This window comes from Hippoglossus hippoglossus, chromosome 11 (assembly GCF_009819705.1).
Source record: "Hippoglossus hippoglossus isolate fHipHip1 chromosome 11, fHipHip1.pri, whole genome shotgun sequence".
In the NCBI taxonomy this organism is placed as follows: Eukaryota; Metazoa; Chordata; class Actinopteri; order Pleuronectiformes; family Pleuronectidae; genus Hippoglossus; species Hippoglossus hippoglossus.
The window spans coordinates 1,604,600-1,627,959 of record NC_047161.1 but is presented as its reverse complement, the minus strand read 5'-3'; the positions used below and the strand labels follow the sequence as shown (position 1 = coordinate 1,627,959).

Genomic DNA, 23,360 nt, shown 5'->3' with positions numbered 1-23,360 from the left:
GGGGGGGGGGATAGATGTAAGGCTGCAACTCAAACTATTACATTTATTACATAGTTCGTTAAGTTTAAAAGATTTTTCAATTATCAGTTGATAAGATGCAGAGTGTCGACCTGAGTCGAGTCTGGAAGTGAGACAAGGTTAAACCGGTTTTACGTGGATCCTTCATTTAAAAAACAGGATCTTTATTTCCACGTCCAGCAGTCGGAGCTTTCCTCTGTTCGCCCTCTTTTAGCTCCAGTTTTGTTCTCCACCAGCTACAGAGGAAAATACCTGAGCTGCTGAACGCTTCATCACGTTCTGCTGATTGTTTCCAGGGAAGAAAGGAATCATGGGAGTTTTTGAAATCTTTAGGCTTTACATGTCGGGGGGTTATAACTTCTGAAATTAGGACATATTTTATATTATTACAACCGTTTGTTGTCATATTGTTGTTCATGTTCTGTTTTTTAGTCCAGCCTCCATTTACAGGAAGAGTTCAAGTAGCTGGCAAAGTAATTACTTCACTTTACTTTCAACACTCTTTAAAACCACCTAACCATTCACTCCATGTTCATATACTATCGTGGGGGGGGTGTAAAGTACAGTATAACTATATATTTGTTTGCATTATATGTCTTTTTGGTGGTTAGTCGTAACAATATCTTAATAGTTTGTCTGGTATTTATGTGAAATGCAAGTTGTGTTGCAGCAGAACTGAGTTCAGAGCTGCGCCAGGAAGCCGAAGCCTCCGACAAAAGAAAACAGATTCTCATCGGGTTTGGTTTCTTCTGCCAAACTGTGCAGGCCGACAGGTCCCGAAGCCTCCGCTCGGCAAACAGGCTTCTGCATCCGCGTCCACGTGACTTCTGTTTACACGTCGTCCTGCGATTGCAGCTTGGAACAGAGCAGGGTGATGCCTTCAAGTCCCCACTGTAAATCCAAACCTCCACAGCTACCTTCTGTTGGTGGAGACAGTATTTGTCTAACTGTAAAGTGTCAGGACTCGTGCGTGGACATGGTGTGAAAGTCAAGGTTTTCACGAGCAGATCAACTTCCCTAAAGTCCAACGATTGGATGCAAACACAGTCGTAAAAGAAGATTTGATCGGTTCAGCATCAGAAACCACGATTCACAGAGTCTCTGAACCCGCTCCTGCTCCCTCTGGAGGTTCTTCTGAGTGTCGGCTTGATTCCTCAGAGTCGCCTGGGTTGTGGTATTGTGGTTGACGTGCGTAATAAAATGATTGACAGCTCGCAGCGGCGGTCAGGCAGCGAATCAGCGTCAGTCGTGCTGCTCTGACACGCTCGGGTTCACAAAACGCTCCGGATGCACAAAGATACAAAAACAACGAGATAAAACAAAATGCACCGGGGGGGTTTTCCTCAGATCTAAAGAAAATCGATCGTTTTGGGTATTTTAATAAAAAGTAAACTAACGAGTCCAGTTACTCAGTGTGAACATCTCTTTTCTGTTTAACTACACTCAAGTACGTGACGTCTTTCCACAACCGTTCCCCTCGATGTTGGTCACCAGCTCTGCAGTTATTTATAATCTGCGCTGCCACGATGGAAGAGCCGAGGCCGGTTCTGGTTAATTGCTCAGCGAACATTTCGATCCCAAAGGGAAAAGGTTTGGGAAAAATCAAGTGGCTCAAAAATGGCTGTGAAACGTCTCATGACCAGTGGGTTTGGAGATATGAAAATAGAGACTCTATTCTCGGCCCTGGTGTGTGTGTGTGTGTGTGTGTTTGTGTGTTTGTGTGTGTGTGTGTGTTGCATTCACAAAAGCAGAGATAATGCAGAATAGCTGCAGGGGAAAAGCATCGTGGAGGAGTTGAATGTTTTATCAGCATCACTTCAGCTTTCTAACATCCTGGACGTTATTTTATTAGATTTCTCTCGTTTAAATAGATTTGTCATCGAGTGTAGAAACTGATTTCTGATCGGATCCCTTTGATTTAATGTTTGTCGTTTCATTCGTTGAGTCAAACCAGCAGATTTTCTCCCTGTCCGCTCCACGAAGGGTTAAAGAAAAATCCTGCTCTCTCTGCTTGTTGAACATCCAGCGTTGAAGTGAACCCGCTGCCCCCCCCCGAGCCTCTCTGGCTTCACACTGACACTCTGTGGTGACTCTGCGTCACTGCAGTGACTCTGGGAAACATCCTGCTCCGATGCTCTGTGTGTTGTGCACAGTCGAGTTCCAGGGGAGACGTGTCCGCTCGTCTTTAAACACACGAGCTGCAACCGATGAAGGATGTTTGGATGTGATGGAGAAAGAAAAACAAACATCCGGGTTTTCCTCCTTCGACCCCGTGTGCGAGTTCAATTTGAACATTTTGTCCAGTGTCTATAGGGTAATCCTCTTCTGGTCGAGAGAGGGAGAGAGAGAGAGAGAGAGAGGGGGGGGGGAGAGAGAGAGAGAGAGAGAGGGGGGGGGGGGGGGGGGGGGGGGGGGGGGGGGGGGGGGGGGGGGGGGAGAGGGAACATGTGACTGCAGCCAGAGGCCTGGAGACGTGAAGTAGTGCGACGCCCCTCTGGTTCTCTGAGGTTTTGACCTTTGTGGGATTTTTAAACATTCACAAATCTAATGTAAATCAGATCCTCTTCATCGCCCTTCGTCCTTTGGGGGTTGGAGCCGATCCCAGCCGACATGAGCCGAGAGGCGGTCGCCCCCCCCCCCCCCCCCCCCCCCCCCCCCCCCCCCCCCCCATCACTGCTCTACATGCAAATCAACACGTACCGTCATGTGTGTCAGTTGAGACCAAATGTTGTGACCCAGTCTGAGTTTACAGATGTGTCTGATGACTCTGTGTGTGTGTGTGTGTGTGTGTGTGTGTGTGTGTGTGTGTGTGTGTGTGTGTGTGTGTGTGTGTGTGGACATGAGAGAGAGAGCTGTATGACCTTTACTGCAGCCGGCCACCAGGAGGCGATCCAGATGCTTTGGCTTCACTTTTGTCAGTGGAACCAAATTTCCATTTTGTGTGTTTCTTTTAGGGCAGCACACACGTAGGGAGGATCCATGTCCCATGTGCTGATATGGAGGAGAAAGAAAATGTAATTGAATATTTCTGGTGGTCTTTAGACGTGGTTACAGTCCACGTTCCTGCTGCATCAGGCGGCGTCCAGAGTCGGATGAGATCAAATCTCCGTCGGGGATTGTGTCTCGTCATTAATCTGGTGCGCGTTGGCCTCCGGCCGCTGCTCTGGGACACGTGAGCGTCCAGATGGGATCTAATCTCAGACGATGATGTTGATTGGACGGTGAAACCAGTGGTGAAGCCAGTCCTGCTCGTTCTGATTCAACACAATGTTACTGCTTCTGCACAGATAATTAACCAGCGTCCACCTTCTGTGTATCCTCTTCATTAACGTGTGATTTCATGGCTTGATTCTTATTATTAAAGGTTAATATAAGTGTAATATTAGTAGTAAAGTGGAGGAATGTCACTCCTCCACTTCAGCTCTCAGCGTTCTTGTCCTGTACCTGTGTGTCTGAGGCGCTGGTTAGACATTTGAACGAAGCTGTAGATACCCGACCCGAGCCCGTCAGGTCCAGATGGGTCAGGGTCGGGTTTGTCGGATACGGGTCCGGTTCAAGTCGTTTTCTCTCGGGCTCAAACTAGTTCAGTCAGATTAATTTATAGAAAAGTTGAAAATGGTTTCCAGCGACTTGACAGAGAGCTGAAGATCTGTATCCTGATATCTACGAACTCTTTCCTCCTCCCAGGTGGTCAGTCGGTGCCTCAGGACCAGTCTCCCACCTCTACCTGTCCTCCGGGGCCCCCCGGGCCTCCGACGGCGGCCAACGGCAGCAACAGTGACATCATGGTGAACTTTGACCCCGACCCAGCGGACCTGGCTCTGTCCAGCGTGCCGGGCCAGGAGGCGTTTGACCCGCGGCGGCACCGCTTCAGCGACGAGGAGCTGAAACCTCAGCCGATGATCAAGAAGGCTCGAAAGATGCTGGTCCCCAATGAGCAGAAGGTACAACATCAAGTCTCAGCTTTCTGGTCTGACCACGTTTAGGTGGTTGATCTTATAAACATCTGAAAAGGCTAAAAATCATGTATGATGTTTTATAGACACATGATTTTTGTGGCTAATGAGCTGAGTCTCCTCATTCACTTAATAGTTTAAGAACGTTTCCTGTTCTGTGCCTCGTTTGTTTTAAAGTTTCCTGACACTGGAACACCTTCATCTGCAGTTTGTAGGAGTTTTAGTCTTAAATATTCTCTATGATCAAATCATTTTTGATGAATTCATTTCAACCTGTTTCCAGTAAAAGTCAAATTAATTATCATATTTTATGAATCAAATATCAAACTCTCATTTTTGATGATTCCACTGCAGCAGCTGTATAATTCTTTCTTGTGAGATTAGACGTTTGTCTCCAGACAGAAATTAATTGAAAAGAAAACGAGTTAACTATGAAACAAGGATTTTAAAGGTGCAGTGAGTTTCACCTCGGCCCCTTTATAACGGTTTCAAAAGATAAATACCTCAGAAGAATTCACCTGAAGAGCCGGAGCTGTGTTGTGATAAAGGAGGCGGCGCTTTGACAGCTCCGGTATTAATGTGGAAAAAACCAAAGCAGCGTGACGCTCACTATCATCGCTTCCTCCTGACGAGGGTCCTGAATTATTTTGTCGTCAGCTCGTAGCACAACAAGAGGAGCTGTGATCAATGGCTCGGGGTTTTATAGCTTCGTGCGAAGCAGCTGCTGCAGCTCCGGAGGCGTCGGGAATTTATGGAGAGACGAAGGCGCTCACCTTCAGTCGTTGCCGCTTTAACAAATGATTCGTACACAGGTTTGGATAAATGATCCGTGAAGCTCGGGTTCTCAGCAGCGCATCGTAAACGAGGAGTCAGGAAAGTCTGGCTAATCATTTTAAATTAAGAAGGAGAATGACATTTTTACATAAATTCAAATAAACGTGTTGACAGCTTTAAATAAATTATTTAGAAAGATCATTAAAGCAACATTTCCGTTTATCTTGAGGATTAAATCCGGAGGTAACTTTTTTAATAATGAACTGCCAGCTGCAAATGTAAATCCTCTATTTAGCTGTATTTTGGTGAAGGTGCTACAGTACGTTTCCACTGCAGGAACTTTGTGCTTTTCAAACAAAGGGACCAGAGGGTTAGGGTTAGCCCAACCCTAAACTACGTGGGAACTGAACCCGTTTTACCCCCAAAACGTCCGGATCGAGGACGTGTCTACGCAACAGCTCGCAAAATCTGTTTCCGTTATTTATGTTGAGCTTTTCAGTTGTTTAGAATTCGCTCTGTTGCTGCCACGGCTTCTTAATGATCCAATATCTTTTAACACGTCGTAGAGCATCCCTAAAGTTTTTACCATCCTCGGAAGCCGTCACTTGTTGATACATCAGCAGAATAATTCCCCCCCCCGGTCTTTTCATCTGTGATAAAACTTCCAGGAGCTTTTTCCTCGGCCGGTGAACTGTCACGGTTTCTGTTGTTGTGATTATTCAGCCTCTGCTCTCTCTCCTTCTGCCCTTCCTCCTTTCCTCCCCTCCTTTCCCTCTCTTCACACAACTCACCCTCCTCATCCCTCTCTCTCTCTCTCTCTCTCTCTCTATTATCTCTCTTTTCCCCCCCATCTTCCTCCCCACATACCCCAACATACCTCACCGGCGCTGATGGCAGGATGAGAAGTACTGGAACCGGCGCGTGAAGAACAACGAGGCGGCGAAGCGCTCGAGGGACGCCCGGCGGCTGAAGGAGAACCAGATCTCGGTGCGGGCGGCCTTCCTGGAGCGGGAGAACTCCGCCCTTCGCCAGGAGGTGGCCGACATGAGGAAAGAGCTGGGCCGCTGCAGGAACATCATCAACAAGTACGAGAACCGGCACGGAGACTTGTGAGGCGGAGGAAGAGGAAGAAGGAGGAAGAGGCGGGGTGGGGAGGAGGAGACCGCAGAAGGGTACAAGGCAACCCAACAACAGCAGCACTTTAGTTGAAGTGGCGAGGGGGGAAGCCGGCGTAGATCTGCAGTAAGCGCTGTGCGACACCGGGCGCAAACACAAACGTGTGTTTTCGTGTGTCCGCTGTGCTTCAGGATGTCACGACAGGAACGCACAGCGACGCCATTTTGTCCTCCCATAGTTTGACTCTTTGTTCGATGCCGCTTCGCTGACTCCACACGACGCACTGTATCGCCACCTTGTGTCACCTCGGCAGCTTTCCGCCACCCTCGGTGCTTACGCCCGGTGTCGCACCACGTCTTTGCAGGTAGTGCGTCCTCGTGCCGCTCCAGCCAGTTCAAACAGGGTGTTGAATTCACATTATGCCAGTGAAATCTCACTTTCTAAGCTCAAGGCATGGACACAAGCCAGGAGAGGTCAGATGTGTAATTTTTTTCTATAAATAGAACAAAAATAAAACATGTATATTTTTGAACTGGGTAGGAAGGCAAGACTAGTCCAGCAAAGTGGGGGAGGAGGAGGAGGAGGTGCAGGGTTTTCGTCCATAACGCAAAGAGATTTTGACATAGGATTATTGTATATTTTTCTATTAGCAGAGATAGTCCGGAGGAGGATTTTGGAGATAATCTTTTGTATATTTTATATATGGGGCGGGGAGGGGCTGTTAGCTGGACAGTCGCGGGGCCACACAAAGCTTTTCCTCCCAGCTGTTTTATCGCTAAACAACAAAAAAAAAAATCTATTTTCAATTTCACGGAGCAGGTCAGTCGGAGGCGGAGGCATCACAGAGAATGTATCATGGTTGAATCAGGTATTTCACACGGTGTGACGACCAGGCGAGGTTTCTTAGTAACGATTGTTTTCGGCGTCGGGCGTTGGAAGGAAGACAGTGAAACAAAAATTGTATAGTTTTGAGAAATTTTTGTGTTGGTTTGTTTTCTTTGTGGGCTCGTTCGAGCACTTGATTTGTCGAACTTCTATTTGATTCCGTGTCTGATTTTGAAATAATCACAGGGCTTTTATTTTTTGAGGATGCAGGAGGAAAGAGAGAGAGAAAAAAAACAGGAAGTAATAATCCAGCGGAATAATGTGAGCAGATGTGTGGTTTGCTTTTCGTCATGTGAACGTGTCGGTGCTCACACACACACACACACACACTCGGAAACACAAACTGTTCATAGTAACACAACGGGGCTGCGGCCTTTCTCTCTCTATTTACTCCTCAGTTTGTCCAGGAGGTGCAGAAATGAAATGCCAACTGGTTTCGTGTTGATTTGCCCAGATTGAACAGTGACTGAAACGTTCAGCATGCAGACACACAACAGACACACACATGCACAGTCCTCACCCTGGATTTAACCCTTATCGTTGTTGTTGATGTTGTTAATGGACTTTTATGGTGCTGATCTGATCTGATCCTTCACCTGACACACACACACACACACACACACACAAACACACACTATGACCAGAATCATAAGCGCACACATGCAGACACACACAATAAGACACTACTCAAACACAGTACTGAACTGCCTATACCCTTTCTTTGTCTTTTATTCCTTCTTTTTGTTTATTTTTCTTTCTTTTGTTGCATATTGTATTGATAAATCGTATATAGATTTACACACAAACACTTGTCTATACCTCTCCTTCAAACTTTACCCAATGAGAAACAAGAAATGCACCCTACTGCTACTGTACCATACAACTGTACTATTGAATATTAAACTATTCTCTCACTAGATATATATGTGTATATGATATATGCTTGAATTATGTGATTATAGTTGTAATATACATAATTGAATATATTACAGAAAAAAAACTTTGGAATCATTCTGTCAGTTTCTTCTCAGGTGTTTTTGTCTGAGGTATTAAATACACATTAAAAAAAAAAACATGCAAAAAATGTCTTTGATTTGATCGCAGGATTTGTGTTGTTTTATTTTGGCGGGGTGGTGGTGGTTGGGGGGGGGGGGGGTATTCTTTTTATCTTTCCTGTTGCCAAGCGTTTCAAATCTGTTGGATTTTATTATTCTTAACGTAGAACTTAACCAGTTTGCTAAGCCCCACCCCCTTGGCAACTGTTGCTATGCCTGTCAAACTGAACATTCTAGAACTTACTGCGTATGTTGCTATGGTAACAGTGACAGTTATCCAGGAGACCGTGACATGAACTCCCTCAGTTTTTAAATTAGTGTTTGTGTAGTGATGCTGGAAGGACTCGTTTAAAGAGACGACCCCTGTGAGAGTCATCGTGTCATAATCAGGCTAAAGCTAAAAACACTGGGGCTAAAGCTAGGTTACCAAAAGTCTAACGGTGTCTCCGGGGCTTTATTTAACGTGAACTGTCCCCCGACACAATAACAGAGATAGCTAATCATATTTCTGCCTCACATTGATAAGCAAGAAAACGTTATCGTAGCTGATCCATTCCTTACACCTTCATTTCTGAGCGTCGCTCTTCCAACAGCACGTTTAGAAATCCAAGGCTCCATCGGTGAGCTGTGATTGGACAGTTGCTGTTTTTGGGGGGAGGGGTTTGGTGAACGGTTGAGACTTTTGTTTGGAGACGGAAGCTGAAGTTGAAAGTTCTTTGACACAAGTTGTTGTTTTTTTCTTTTCAGCCGTTTTCGTGAAGCAGCTTCGAATTTTATTCTCTCGTAAATCTCCCTTTTTGGGGGAATGTGTTTAAACCTGACACTCGGACTTTTGAATTCACGTCCCCCCCCCGGGAAGAAAAAGTCTCCGAGCTTCTCGCGTCTCCGTCCGTTGGTGGAGGACGGACGCCGTCGTTCTGTCTTTGTGATATCTGAGATTTTGGGATTTCCTCACAGACGTTTCAGAAACTTTTTTGACAGTGCTATTTTTCTATGTGACTGTGATGTTGAACGTGGTACTACCTTCTTTTCTGGCGGGCGTTTGATGCCCACTCCTCACACGCTGACACTTTTGCTGCTGTACGATAAAAAAAAAAAACGGCTTTGCGGGTAAACCAGGACAACAATAATAACGACGATAACAATCATGTACGCAGCCTTTTTACTTCTCCTTCTACTTTGGGGATTCTCAGCTAACTTCTCCTTGTTGTGACTGTTATGAACTACAAGTCCCATGGGCGCAACCCCCCCCCCCCCCCCCCCCCGACTCCTCACCCGTATTGTGCTGCCCACAGGGATCATGGGATATGTGGTCTTTTCCCTCCAAACATCAATAAAGGCTTCTCCTCACTCACAGGCCGTTCTTCTGGTGTCTTGCTGTGTCATCTGAAGGTGTCAACAAACCAGGCATGAGACAGGAAACATGTATAAAGAGTCAGGTGTGTAAAGAAAATACTGATCCATCCATTATCCACACTGCTTCTCCTCTGAAGGTCACCTGACCTGCAGGTCTTCCACAGAAGGAACCTGACGTCACTTTCAAACCCAGAAAATATAAAAATACAACACAAATCCAAAATGTAGATGAAATAACGTGTCAGCTTCTCACAGGGAGTTTTCAGTTTGTGGGTGAAGGTCAGAGAAGTCGGGGAAGTGTCGAAAGTCGAGCTGAAGCTTTGTTGCTTTTGCTCTTTTAAACGGTAAATTGTTGGTCGATAAGAAAAATATCCTGATCTTGATTGATATCTGGGTTTATTACTGTGAGGTATTGATTGCTTGTCCCTCGTCACACTGGTGACCTCCGACCTGAACCCAACCACAAACCCCTGATCTTAAGTATAATTCATGTTTTTAACTTTTCTCTTCTTTCTGAGCAAAAAGGAACATATTTCAGTTTAATGGTGACGGATAAACATTTATTGATACACATATAGAAAAAACCCTGTGTAAAGTGTCTTGTAGCGTTGGTAAAAAGTTCTATTATTATTATAATTATTGTTATTGGTGTTATGAAAGGTGAGCCATAATATAAAGATTGTGAAACACATTCACCAAAACCTCAATTGCAAATGTCTCCTCTATAAGATATAGGAGCTGATTATTAATCCTAGTGTGGGTGCAAAGACATGTGTGATAGGTTATAGATTATTATCTATATTATCTTATTATTAAAGATTATTGACGGCCAAGGACAGGAGAGAACCTGTAATATTATGGATCTACTGCTCCCATGATCTCCTGACATCTAACACTCGTTCCATCCGTTGACCACAGTTGTTGATATAAAACATAATAGATTTAAGTACATTTTTGATAAACTTTATACATCTTTCTCAAACCTGTGCATGACGCTGTGTGTGATGTTGTGATGCTGCCTCTGACCGGTCGTGTGAGATATGGAATAATAAATGAAATGAGAGAAGTGCAGCCACAGGCCATTGGGAGGCACTCGGACGCTGCTGTCTCACAGCCGATCAGAGTGTGTGTCGTTTGTTTACCGTGTGTGTTCACTGAGAGTGTGTGGACGCGTTGTGTGTGTTTCCATGGGTACTGCTAGGAATTGTGGGTCCTCAACATGTGAGGCACTGAACCCCCCCCCCCCATCATCCTCAGTTATGTAACCCACACATGAGCCGGGTCTGTGTGACCCGTGTGTGTGGAGGGGCTTCGCGTTACCACCTGTAAATGGTGGGTTGTTTCAGCTGTTCGCCGATGTTTGCGTCAGCAGCACCCCCTCGTCACGGCGCCGACCATCTGCCCAAGCTGTTGCGGGTACTCGGCCGCCAGAGCGTGCTACGTGGGCCCGCTCTGTGCCACACTGTGCCAAGCTGTGCCAGGTGGTGCCAGGCCCTGTAACCCTGCTGCTGAATTTATTTACAGTGAGCCCGGGGGAGTCCCGGAGGAATCGGAGATGCATTTCACCGCATGCAGCCACATCTTTCCACTGGGGATCGTTTTCAAGGTGAATTCACCGAAGTCAGACTGAAGTTTCCTCTTGTCGCCGACTTTTCTTCATTTGTATGTTTGTATGAATCATGTGTCAAAATGTTTAAAACAGTTCAAGGAACAGGAAATGAACTGTGATCAACAAAAATACAGAATCAGGTGATTATAGAAGAACCTGAAGACTCAGGAGAAGAAACGAGTCCAGAGTCGTGTGTGGAGAACCTGTGTGTGTGTGTGTGTGTGTGTGTGTGTGTGTGTGTGTGTGTGTGTGTGTGTGTGTGTGTGTGTGTGTGTGTGTGTCGTCGTCTTCTTCACACAGGAGAATTGGGTGAGAGGTGAGTTCAATGTTCCACCTCAAGACTCAATGGGAACCAGATGGTTGACACACACACACACACACACACACACACACACACACACACACACACACAGACACACACACACACACCAGTTCTAAGAAGTATTTTCCTCCCCTTCACCTCCACAGGAAAGTGTCTTCAGGTTGTGTAAGGAATGTAGAAGTCGTGCTGACCTGGGGGCTGCAGCGCCTCCTTGTGGTTGGCTTCACACGACTTTCTGCATCATGATGAAATGAGTTGAAACTTTTTTACGTGACGGTGGGATGAACGAAGCCAGAGGGCAGAAAACCAAACAAACAAAAAAACTAAATTAGGTTTTTGGGAGATAAAAGGTGGACGTCTCTTAAACTGAGCAGCACTGATTAATTAGTTTTAGTTGTTTATTTCTATAAAATCAAGTTTGTCATTTCCTGGTCTCATGCTGTGTTTTCATTCATCTTTTTAACCTTAAACCGGCGGCTTAATTAAAATGAGTTTGATGTTTCAGTGACTGTGAATATGGAGAATGTTTCTTCTTTCAACTGTCACAATCAGCTCCAGCAAGTTGAAGAGTGAAGCTGAGCTAAAAACCAGAGTTTATCTCCAATATTCAGCAGGAGACTTTTAAAACATGAAGATTTCTGAACAGAGTTCGGTGGATTTGTTACAGCAGCAGCTCTTCTGGTTCAGGAAGCAGAGGATCATGGGTAATATCCAGCGTTCAGTGATAAACAGTAAATTTAACGGTGAAACCAAAACGACGAGCTTCAAGACGCTAACATGTTCTTTAGCAGAGTTTAGGGACAAGTTCTCATCTCAAACTAAAACTAAGACTTTTCAGACACGATCAAGGTTTTTGTTTTTGTTCTGAAAAACTGTTGAAGACAACTTGTGTGTTTCCGGGAGAAGAAATTAAATTAGTCAGAATTGCAGTTTGTATCATTCAAGGACATTTTTAAATTTCTTCTAAAGCCTCATTTTATTTCTCTTAAAAACTGTGAGTCTGTCTGAACCCAAACATGCCTGTGTGTGTGTGTGTGTGTGTGTGTGTGTGTGTGTGTGTGTGTGTGTTTGTGTTTTTATCCAACACGGGCAGCAAGGCAAACTCTTGAATCATTTATGGCTATCATCAAAAATACCCTGGTCATTTGCTTGACCTTGTGTGATTGTGTGTGCGTCTGTATGTGTGTGTGTGTGTGTGTGTGTGTGTGTGTGTGTGTGTGTGTGTGTGTGTGTGTGTGTCTGCAGTTCAGATCTGGGTTTAACTGTCACATCTGCTGTTGTGTCGCTCTCTGACTCGCTGTGAGGACGTCACTCTAAATGTCTCCGAGGCTCCGTTTGCCCTCGAAAAACCTTCAGCCGCGGCTCCACCTGATCCCAACCAGCTGTCAATCACAAGCCGCCTCCTCCGGCCCTGTGAGGTCCAGTGTGTGTGTGTGTGTGTGTGTGTGTGTGTGTGTGTGTGTGTTTGTTTCCTCTCACCACAAACAGCAGGGATGTAAAAACACACAAAACCTTGAAGTAACCTCCTCTCTCCTCCGGGGTTTTATTTGTGTTTGGAATAAATTCAACACTTCACATGATCGAGGTGGATTATCATCAGTTATGATAAGATGATACATGAATAATGTGCATCATGTGTTTTTAAATGTGACCTCCACCCTGATCTGTGGTGTTCGGCATCATAGTCCGTTCAATAAGGCTGAAGAAGATTAAATATCTCTTGTACTTGTGCTGCCATCTTGTGCTTTTGACCTCCCGTCGCATGAGCTCGACCAATCCTGAGTCCGTCTCACCTGTCAATCATTTTTCATCATCATCATTACTTTGACTTTCTTTACTCACGTTGTTGAGTCTGTGAAGAAATGAGATGTTGTTGAGAATTAAAATAAACCCTTTCACCCAAAGTTTCAACTGAAAAAGTAAAATGTACCTGCATCAGTTATCTCTCTGTGTGTGTGTGTGTGTCTCTGTGTGTGTATGTGTGTGTGTGTGTGTGTGTGTGTGATGAACAGTGAAATGTCAGCGGCAGCATACTGATGAGACAATCAGTCGTCCTGATCTGATTGGCCTTCAGAGGGATTAGACAGGTCGCGGTGACCGAGGTCCCACAATGCATTTCTCAGTCTTCAGGTATTTACAGCTGATGAATGGTCTCGGCATGTGTGTGTGTGTGTGTGTGTGTGTGTGTGTGTGTGTGTGTGTGTGTGTGTGTGTGTGGTGTGTGTGTGTGTGTGTTTATTTTAGTGATGTTTGTTATTATGTATTAGTTGATAATTATGTTTCAAGACGATGTTTTGGAGATACAAGGTTTTAACAGGAAACTGACACATAATGGATTGATACAATAAACACACACACACACACACACACACACACACACACACACACACACACACACACACACACACACACACAGCTTTATTAATTCCCATGAGGCAGTTTTGTACTTGACGTCAGGTCAAGTGTGTAAACCTGAGCAGAATATAAAATGGAGGATTATATCATCAGTTCCTGAATCAGTTTGTGTTTCTTTGTGTAGTTTATCTGTGCGTTAGTGTGTTTGTGTATAATATCAATGTGTTAATATGTGCAGCATTTGGATTCATGATTTATAGTTTTTTATAGTTTATATTCAGCTATTGCAAGTTTATTATTATCATTATTTCTCAATATGGACCAAGTGTGATGATGGTATGTGAAGTTTCTGAGATACAAAGTATTAAAGTACATTAAAAAAACATGAATAAAAACACATTGAACTACATTCTACTGTGATCTGCTTCCTGGGAGAAAGTTCAAGTTTCCATCTTCATTTACAGTCTCTGATTTTATCTTCATGTCCACAAGTCGTCCTGGAGGCAGAATTATTCAGTTTTCTTGCTTTTCGCTTGGTGTCATCTTCCCTCCACTTAAATAATGTTCATCTTTCACACCAGCGTTGTGTGTTTCTGCTGCGACCTCACCGGTTTGTGAAGGTTGTGCACGATTACATATTCCTGCTCAAGTAGTAGTTGTGGTATGTTGATGGATGATGTCATCGCATAGTTCACAATGTGTCTCTGACCACGTCCGGAGAGGTTTCGACCCAATCGGTCAAATCCGTCCTCAATGTCCAATTTACACTTTGCTGTCATGTGATCTGGTCCAATCAGCTGAGAAGCATTTTAAAGACACGTGTCCAGAACAGATGGAAACTATGGATCAAACTACGGATCTTTCTGCGTCACTCTATAGAACTGGAGTTTGTTCCCGTCGCCTTCGTCTCCTCTCTGACGATGTGGCCTCGTCGGGACCCGCTGACGGTTCCTGGTTTCTCTGGAGGGACGAGAGCTGATTAATGAGAAGATGGACGTGGGACGACAGGGGGGGGGGGGGGAGTCAGAGACAGCAGGGCGGCGCTGCTGATGTGCAGAGGAGACAGATGTGAACTCTGGGGTTTGTTCGGCCTGGATCTCACTCGCATGCTGTTGTTTCATTTGGCCTCTTCACCACTCGCACACCAGAGCTAAACGCTCGGCTCTGATTGGCTCTCTTCCTATTTTTTTCCCATGGTGCATCATGTTCGACGTTCTAACGCAGTGAAAACCGAGGCGCTCTCTCAACAAATCCAAGTTCATCCAGGCGTCACGTGTCCATCACTGTTTCTACTGAAGAGTCACACGACCCGGGAGTGAGAGCCGATTGTTTCCATTCACGTTGCAGAAAAAAATCCAGATGTTAGTGTGTTGTTGTTGTTGTTTTTTGACCAGTCGGGACACACACACACACACACACACACACACACACACACACACACACACACAGTCGATCAAACTCATACGTTCAGTCTCACACATTCAATAAACCCGATAACCCCCCCCCCCCATGTGACCACAGATAAATCGATCCTTGCTCTCTGACTTTCGCCCCTGAGCCCGGGCGCCGCGGCCTCGGCTGCACCCCGTGTGGCGGGCGCTGCTGACGACGTGACGGTGTCTGTGTCTCTGCAGCTCGATCTGTTGCCTTTATCCTGATTCGGGGCCACGGCTGAAACATAGAAGCTGAAAAGGATCCAAACACTGTGAATATTGGGTCGACAAAAAGAGTTATTACACACAGGAAAAAGGGTAAATCAAGCGGCACTAAGTGCGTTTGTGCAAATAACCAGCGGAGAGAGAGAGAGAGAGGGAGTTCTTTAATTAGTTTAAGTTTTCTCCATTAGAGTGCATTAAATTAGGGCTGATTCAAGCTAAAGTTTAATTAATGTGTGTGTGGGTGGTCTGGAGAACCGCCTCTGAGAAAAACTGCAACTTCAGGATTGTTGGAATTAGACAAACTGAAGATAATGATGCTAAACCTGTGGTGACCAGTGTTATTATATACTGATGAATCATTTCCTGTTTGTAATGGAAACTAAAAGTTTTTTATCTTCAGCAGCCACATCGTCAGAAACGAGAAATGCACTTTATGATGCATCCAGGAAGTAGGTTTCACTTTATTTAAAATTGCCAGATAGTGTTTTTTTGATTTGTGATTCATGGACCCGGATGAAATAAAGTTTAGAAGACTGTTATTTATAAGTGTGTAATATAAAACGTGGTTGGAGTTCAGCGACTGTCGAGCCTCGGTGGAGACATGACCTCCAACTGAGAAACTTTCTACTGAAATATGCCAAAATACACGTTTCCTTAAATTAAATAGTTTCCTCTTTGCTTTGAGTTTCCTTTTGTTTCCCTTCAAATTGTTAAGCACCTTCGAAAGTTTATTATTAGTGTTTTTTTTTAAGTCCATGGGGGGGAAAAGTTTGCAAACTGGCGCTCTACCCCCCCAGACAGGAAGTATTTATTTCATACAGCGTTTGATAGATTTTCAAATTAAATTGGTGACTGGGGAACAAGGCGGAGATGTGAAGTGTGAAGAGACTCAGTGATCCAGTGTTACAGTAAGTGCTGCTCCTCTAATGGCTGTTTATGGAAGGCTGCCTGCCTCAATTAACCTTAATGAGTTTCTGGGAAAAGCGTTTTAAAAACACGCATGTGCCTCCAACACACACACACACACACACACACACACACACACACACACACACACACACACACACACACACACACACACACACAGTGTTCTTCATCCAGTTTGCTCCATTTGCCGTCTCCCTTGTCCACTGAACCACATCTCCCTGCATGTGTGTGTGTCTGTGTGTGTGTGTGTTTTTGTGTTTTTGTCTAATTAATGTTGCGTAGCCTCTACATCACCACATCGTGCTCTGCGGCTAATTACAGCGGCTTCACGGCACAGAGATAAAACCGAGGAGCGACGCGGGTCGAGACCTTGTTGTTAAGGAAGATCTCAAAGTCTGATTTGCATTTCGCCGCCGCCGCCGCAGAGTGAAAGCATTTACTCGCCAAACATGTCGATTTATCAGACGGAGAATAAAAGCAAAGTTTGACGCGGTGAGCGCGGAGCTGCACTTGGTTTAATGAGCTTTTTAAGAAGGTTTAACAAGCTGAAGGAAATGTGCACGTGACAGAAGAACACAGAGGTCACATGATCTTCTTCTTCTTCTTGTTTGTAAATTTAAGTTTAAAAACGGAGAATCGAATTTCGTGCCGTTTTCAGTCTGTGGGAAAATGTGGGGAACAGTCAGGTGGAAAACGTCCAGAGCAGCCGTCCTGGTTCTCACATCCAGAGCGTCTGTCCTGGTTGTCACATCCAGAGCGTCTGTCCTGGTTCTCACGTCCAGAGCGTCTGTCCTGGTTCTCACATCCAGAGCAGCTGTCCTGGTTCTCACATCCAGAGCGTCTGTCCTGGTTCTCACATCCAGAGTGTCTGTCCTGGTTCTCACATCCAGAGCGTCTGTCCTGGTTCTCACATCCAGAGTGTCTGTCCTGGTTCTCACGTCCAGAGCAGCCGTCCTGGTTCTCACATCCAGAGCGTCTGTCCTGGTTCTCACATCCAGAGCATCTGTCCTGGTTCTCACATCCAGAGCGTCTGTCCTGGTTCTCACATCCAGAGTGTCTGTCCTGGTTCTCACGTCCAGAGCAGCCGTCCTGGTTCTCACATCCAGAGCGTCTGTCCTGGTTCTCACATCCAGAGCGTCTGTCCTGGTTCTCACATCCAGAGCGTCTGTCCTGGTTCTCACATCCAGAGTGTCTGTCCTGGTTCTCACATGCAGAGCGTCTGTCCTGGTTCTCACATCCAGAGCAGCCGTCCTGGTTCTCACATCCAGAGCGTCTGTCCTGGTTGTCACATCCAGAGCGTCTGTCCTGGTTCTCACATCCAGAGCGTCTGTCCTGGTTCTCACATCCAGAGCGTCTGTCCTGGTTCTCACATCCAGAGCGTCTGTCCTGGTTCTCACATCCAGAGCAGCCGTCCTGGTTCTCACATCCAGAGTGTCTGTCCTGGTTCTCACATCCAGAGCGTCTGTCCTGGTTCTCACATCCAGAGCAGCCGTCCTGGTTCTCACATCCAGAGCGTCTGTCCTGGTTCTCACATCTAGAGCGTCTGTCCTGGTTCTCACATGCAGAGCGTCTGTCCTGGTTCTGACATCCAGAGTGTCTGTCCTGGTTCTCACATCCAGAGTGTCTGTCCTGGTTCTCACATGCAGAGCAGCCGTCCTGGTTCTCACATCCAGAGCGTCTGTCCTGGTTGTCACATCCAGAGCGTCTGTCCTGGTTCTCACATCCAGAGCAGCCGTCCTGGTTCTCACATCCAGAGCGTCTGTCCTGGTTCTCACATCCAGAGCGTCTGTCCTGGTTCTCACATCCAGAGCGTCTGTCCTGGTTCTCACATCCAGAGCGTCTGTCCTGGTTCTCACATCCAGAGCGTCTGTCCTGGTTCTCACATCCAGAGCGTCTGTCCTGGTTCTCACATCCAGAGCGTCTGTCCTGGTTCTCACATGCAGAGCGTCTGGATAACTTCAGGTGACTCTCTGTCCTTCGCAGCAGCGTCAGAGTCTTTCAGGTGAAAACGCTGCAGACTTTCCTGAAAAGACTTTTCCAGGAGGCCGGAGGTTTTCCAGGAAAAGTAAACATGTTCTCTGTTACATCACACACAGGCCTCTGTTTTCTCACTGCCTCACCCTCTTACATCACGTCCACCCCTGCTGTCCCCACCCCTTCTGGAACCCGACCTTTGACCCCCACATTCCTCCTGCCATACATTCTCTCTCTCTCTCTCTCTCTCTCTCTCTCTCTCTCTCTCTCTCTCTCTCTCTCTCTCTCTCTCACCCCTACACTTCATTCCTTTCCATTTCCTCTCTTCCTTCCTGCTCTTTATCGTATGGTTTTCTTTGATTCCCTCTTTCTTTCCTTCCCTTTAGTTCCTAATCGTCTCAAGACGTTCCTTCCTTTTCGTCCCTTCTTTGATTCCTACTTTCATCTTTCTTTCCTTCGTTCCTTCTGTACTGATCTGTCTCTCTTTCACGTCTCATTTCCCTCCTTACTTCCTTCCATCTTTTTTCCATCCCTTCTTTCGCACAACTTCACTACTTCCTATTTTCATTTTACGTTATCTTTTATTTCTTCACCTCTTCACTCCCCCCATGGTTTCCACTCTTCCTCTCTGCTCTCATTCCTCTCCTGATTCGTTCACATCACTCGTTCTGTTATACCTTGCCTCCTTCCCCCTCTTCCTCTCCTCCTCTTTCCTCCCTCTCTTCTTTACCTCTCCTCTTCCTCTTCTCCTCTTTCCTCCCTCTCTTCTTTACCTCTCCTCCTCCTCTTCTCCTCTTTCCTCCCTCTCTTCTTTACCTCTCCTCTTCCTCTCCTCCATTGGAATTCATCAACCTCGCGCTGCTCTAAAAGGCTTCTGGCTGTTTCTCTGCATGCCGGTTACTGATTGGACGTTGTCATGGAAACAGCTGCTGGGGGGGGGGGGGGGGGGGGGGGGGGGGGGGAGAGGGTGTGTTGGTGTTTGGGATGGGGTGGGTGGGGGTGCTCTGTCATGCATGAGCGTGTGTGTGTGTGTGAGATGTTTTAAGCGCTCAGGCTTGTTTGCACTCGATGAGTGTGTGAAACTCTGATGTACTTGACATGCACGCATAGTGTGTGTGCATGTTAATGATGCATGTGAATAGATTGCTCACCGTGTGTGTGTGTGTGTTGTGTGTGTGTGTGTGTGGTGTGTGTGTGGTGTGTGTGTGTGTGTGTGTGCGTGTGCACTTAGTGTGAGTGAGGGAGATATAATTAGAGAGCGAGGGAGGATATTGTTTCTCAGTCACCTCACATGAGTTGTGTATGAGCATTTCTTCCACCTCTGGATACTCGGCCGTGTGTGTGTGTGTGTGTGTGTGTGTGTGTGTGTGTGTGTGTGTGTGTGCGCGTGTGTGTGTGTGCGCGTGTGTGTGTGTTGTGTGTGTGTGTGTGTGTGTTGGTGTGTGTGTGTGTGTGACAGCAGCCTGCCCGTTCCCACATCAATATTCATGCATGTCAGTGGCAGTGACAAGTTTCCACCTAATCATACTTTCTGCGTGTGTGTGTGTGTCCATGGGTGTGTGGGTTGCAATAGCTAAAGGCAAAATGAAACTACACACACACACACTTAAGCTCCTTGTCGACATCAGGCGGTAGTTCAGCTCTGTGTGTGTGAGTCTGTGTGTGTGTGTGTGTGTGTGTGTCCGTGCCCTCAGCTGCCAGAGATAGAACGAGTTGACGTTCTGAGGAAAAAAACGAGGACGGATAGAAAATGCGAATCTGGTTAAGATTGGATTGTACAGAATTAAAGCACGGCGGCTTTCTGTGGGATTAACGGTGACGTTTAAGTGCAGCAACATAAAGATGCATTTACACAACACAACAAAACAAATGTGTGCAAGTTTTGAAAAGCGTTTGAAACATGTTGCGAAATTAATAATGAAAATAAATGGAAGCTTAATGAACGATGAGAAATCTGAAAGAGTAAAACCAAACCAGCAGTGAAATCAGCGTGTGAAATGTTAATTAATGTTGGATTCTTGTCCCCTGAAGGAACGACGGCAGCAGATGAAGGATCACCAGACTCGACCTTGTTTATTTGCTGCTTTTAAATGAGCAAATATTCCAGAGTGGAGTCAAACTGGTTCAGGCTCAAATTTAAATTGTTTGTTTTCGCTGCAGCCAAACGGCTCCTGGAAGGTTTTTTATTTCTCTTCTCTCTCATCGAAAATCAAGACTCTTTAATTGACTTTATTGTTATTAAGTATTAAACAGCTTATCAGACTGTATCTTATTTGTTTAATCAGTATATACATGTTGTTTTTAGGGATATTTGCATGTTGAAGCTTCGACCTTTTGTCTAATCGTGTCACACGACCATAACAACAATACGCTGCCCAAAAGGAAACAGTTGTGAATCAGATGTGAGTAAAACTCCTCAACTGTCCAGACCTCAGGTTAAAGCAGGTTTTATGTTTTGGGGGGGGGGGGGGGGGGGGGTGCTGTCAGTGCTGTACTTATGTCTCTGGACTGGGTTTGGATGCTTGAGGAGACAGACTCCAGACATGGTTAGTGTCTCCTCTCGGGGGGGGGGGGGGAGATGTCCAGAAGCCGTCAGACGTCCGAACCTCCTCCACTGATTGGTTCTAATTCAGTCTCCTGGTTCCCTTCACATCCAGGTGCAAACTGACGTCAACAAACCAAATCCTCCGTGTGCCTCTCGGACACGTCTTCACATCCTGACGGGGGAAGTTGTACAGACAACAACTGTTGTTACTCAAGGTCAGAACGGTCCAGGCACGGCTGTTAACTTTCTCTACTTCCACAAGAACAAGTGTAGGAGAACTCCCATGAGCCTCCAGTGTCCTTGCTCGAGTGCAGAGTGGACTCCTTATTGGTCCCCCTGCACCTGAGGTCTGACAGCCACAGCCTCCGATCCAGCGTCCGGACGTGATTGTGTTGGAGTGCAGAGGTGAGACGGACTCCTGGTCACTTGAGGGTCAGCAGACTCCACGAGAAGGAGCTTCGGGAACCTCTGTCAACTTCCCTGTTTCAGACATAGGAGTCGGGGGTTTGGATTTCACCTCGGGATCCTCTAGAAAGAGCTGGAACGGGGGGGGGGGTACATGCTTCATTATTGTTAAGACTCTAAATTTACTTCATGGAAAGAAAACCAGCGTATTTTAGACGAAGCCTCGTTGAAGCCTCTCATCTCTCCTGCTGTCTCCCCTCCTCGTCCTCCTCCTTCTCCTCCTCGTCCTCCTCGTCCCGTTCTCCTCATGTCCTTCGTCTCTCGCGGGGAATCAAAGAGCGATAAGGAGGAGGTGATGTTTCACGTCTTGTTTGGTCTCGGCGGTGCGGGCGCCATCATCGCCGCCATCATCGTTATCACGAGCAGCGGCGGTGCGGCGCGAGGCTGCTGCTCTCTAATTGGCTGCTCCGCCACGCGAGCTGGGCCTCGTCTGCAGAGCTTGTTATCGGGCCTCGTCGGTGCGAGCGTGTTTGTGTTGTGTCATCGAGGTGAAGCTGTAACAAGGTCGGTTGTTAGCGCCCCAAACAAAGCTCGGCCTCTTCCTGGCCGCGGTGGCGACTGAGCAGCTAATGGACTGACGTGATTTGAGACCTTTTCAGGGACGTGACGGGGGAAAGTGAACCTGAACATGAGGAAACTTGTTCTCGATCTCGTTCAGGTGCTTTATTTCGCCTGCTTACCTGCTGCTAGCTTCTAATTCACAGTAAGTACAGTGTGCAGAGTTTCCCTGTGGGACCTCTTGAGCTCTTACAGATTTCATCACATTAAAAGTCAGCCCCCGCCGGAGAGCAGCTGCTCAGGCTTGACGTCGACCGAGTGCTCGAGCTCAGCGAGGCTGGATTACAACCAGGGACAGAAGGGAAACGTCCCCGAGGCCACATGGTCCCTCAGGGGCCCAGAACCTCCCGTGGTGATTTGTGTCGCTCGGTTTCAGTTGCAAATTCCTTCCGTCTCACGCTCCACTTTGTGGAAGACGCTCCTGGAGTCTGCAGAAAGAAACGTTGAGTGAAGCAGCGACGGTTCTTTGGGGAAATCACCCGAATACGGGTTTGCCAAAACTACGATTTAGTTAACATCCTATCAAATCAAAACATGTCATATAAAAACGGTTTCACAGCAGAGCACAAACCCAACCGTCCCTTTTAAATGCATCAAGTTCACGTTTATTACAGAGGTGTAATAAAGTATAAATGTTTTTGTGGGCAAAGCAGCAGCGAGGACAAACCTGTAATGTGAAGAAGACGATCTTTCACATTTCAAGATGCTGCACTTCTGTTTATTGTCGGAGCTTCGTGCAGTGATTTCACTTTAACGTCATATTGTCACTGAACGTCGATAAAGAACCACGTCCTGCAGAGTCGCCCCAACACAAACCATCATTCTATTTTAGGATGTAGGTAAAGTACAGGCCCCAGGATGGCTGATGGACTCTGTGTGTGTGTGTGTGTGTGTGTGTGTATGTGTCTGTGTGTGTGTCTGTGTGTGTGTCTGTGTGTGTTCAGTGCAGATTATAGTAATACGACCATCATGGGATTTGGAATATGAAGAGAGGAGCGTTACTGCTCAGCTGCAGAGGAGATTTACGGGTCTGTAGGCTTTTAGGGCGAAGGCAGGAGGGTGTGTGTGTCTGTGTGTGTGTGTGTGTGTGTCTGTGTGTGTGTGTGTGTGTGTGTGTGTGTGTTCACTCCTCACACCACTTCCTCCCGCTGTGATCCTCAAAGTGCCTCCCGTCCTTTCAGCGTTACTACGACTTCCTTGTGTCTCTTTTCATGATTTTGCCATTTTCCCCTCGTTCACTCTCCTCTCGTGATGACTCGTCACTTTCCACTTTCTCCTCTCATCACGGAGCCTCGTTAGCTTTCATCTCCCTCCTCCTTCCTTTCACCTCCTCTCCTCAGCATCGCTCCCCTCGTCCTCCCCTTTATCTCTCTCACTCTGTCCCTCCATCATCCCTCCGGCCACGTCACCCCCCCCCCCCCTCTTTACATCCAAGAGGAGGAAGGAGACCATTTGCCAGGAAAAGAGGAGGAGGAGGAGCAGATGTTAAACATGCAACCACTTTTCTCTCTTTCACACACAAATACATCAAATTAGAACCAAACTGGTATTTTCACAGAAAGTCTGAATTTATGTGGAAGATGTGTACGAAACCAGCAGGAAGTGGAATCCCAGTGTTTTTCATTTTCCTTCTTCTTCTTCACCGATCAACACAAACACATCCTCTCTCTCTACCTCCCTCCCTCCATCCTCTCTCTCTACCTGCTCCATCCATCCCTCCCTCCTCTCTCTCTACCTGCTGCCTCCCTCCCTCCATCCTCTCTCTCTACCTGCTGCCTCCCTCCCTC

The 23,360-nt window shown here is 46.5% G+C and overlaps 1 protein-coding gene across 4 annotated transcripts in view; it reads left to right on the top strand.

Moving 5' to 3' along the window:
* The window catches only part of dbpa (D site albumin promoter binding protein a), a 40,793-nt gene extending 17,735 nt beyond the window's left edge, over nucleotides 1–23,058 (top strand). For 2 of the 4 annotated variants that reach the window (XM_034600941.1, XM_034600942.1), the window contains exons 4-5: nucleotides 3,706–3,962; nucleotides 5,646–9,161. In XM_034600941.1, the coding sequence (XP_034456832.1) occupies nucleotides 3,706–3,962; nucleotides 5,646–5,861 (473 nt within the window). In that variant the 3' untranslated portion in view covers nucleotides 5,862–9,161. Of the gene's footprint in view, nucleotides 1–3,705; nucleotides 3,963–5,645; nucleotides 9,162–23,038 lie in introns of those variants that run through there. The other 2 variants (XR_004615469.1, XR_004615468.1) reach the window with 2 other exon arrangements.
* Nucleotides 23,059–23,360: the final 302 nt, after the last annotated feature.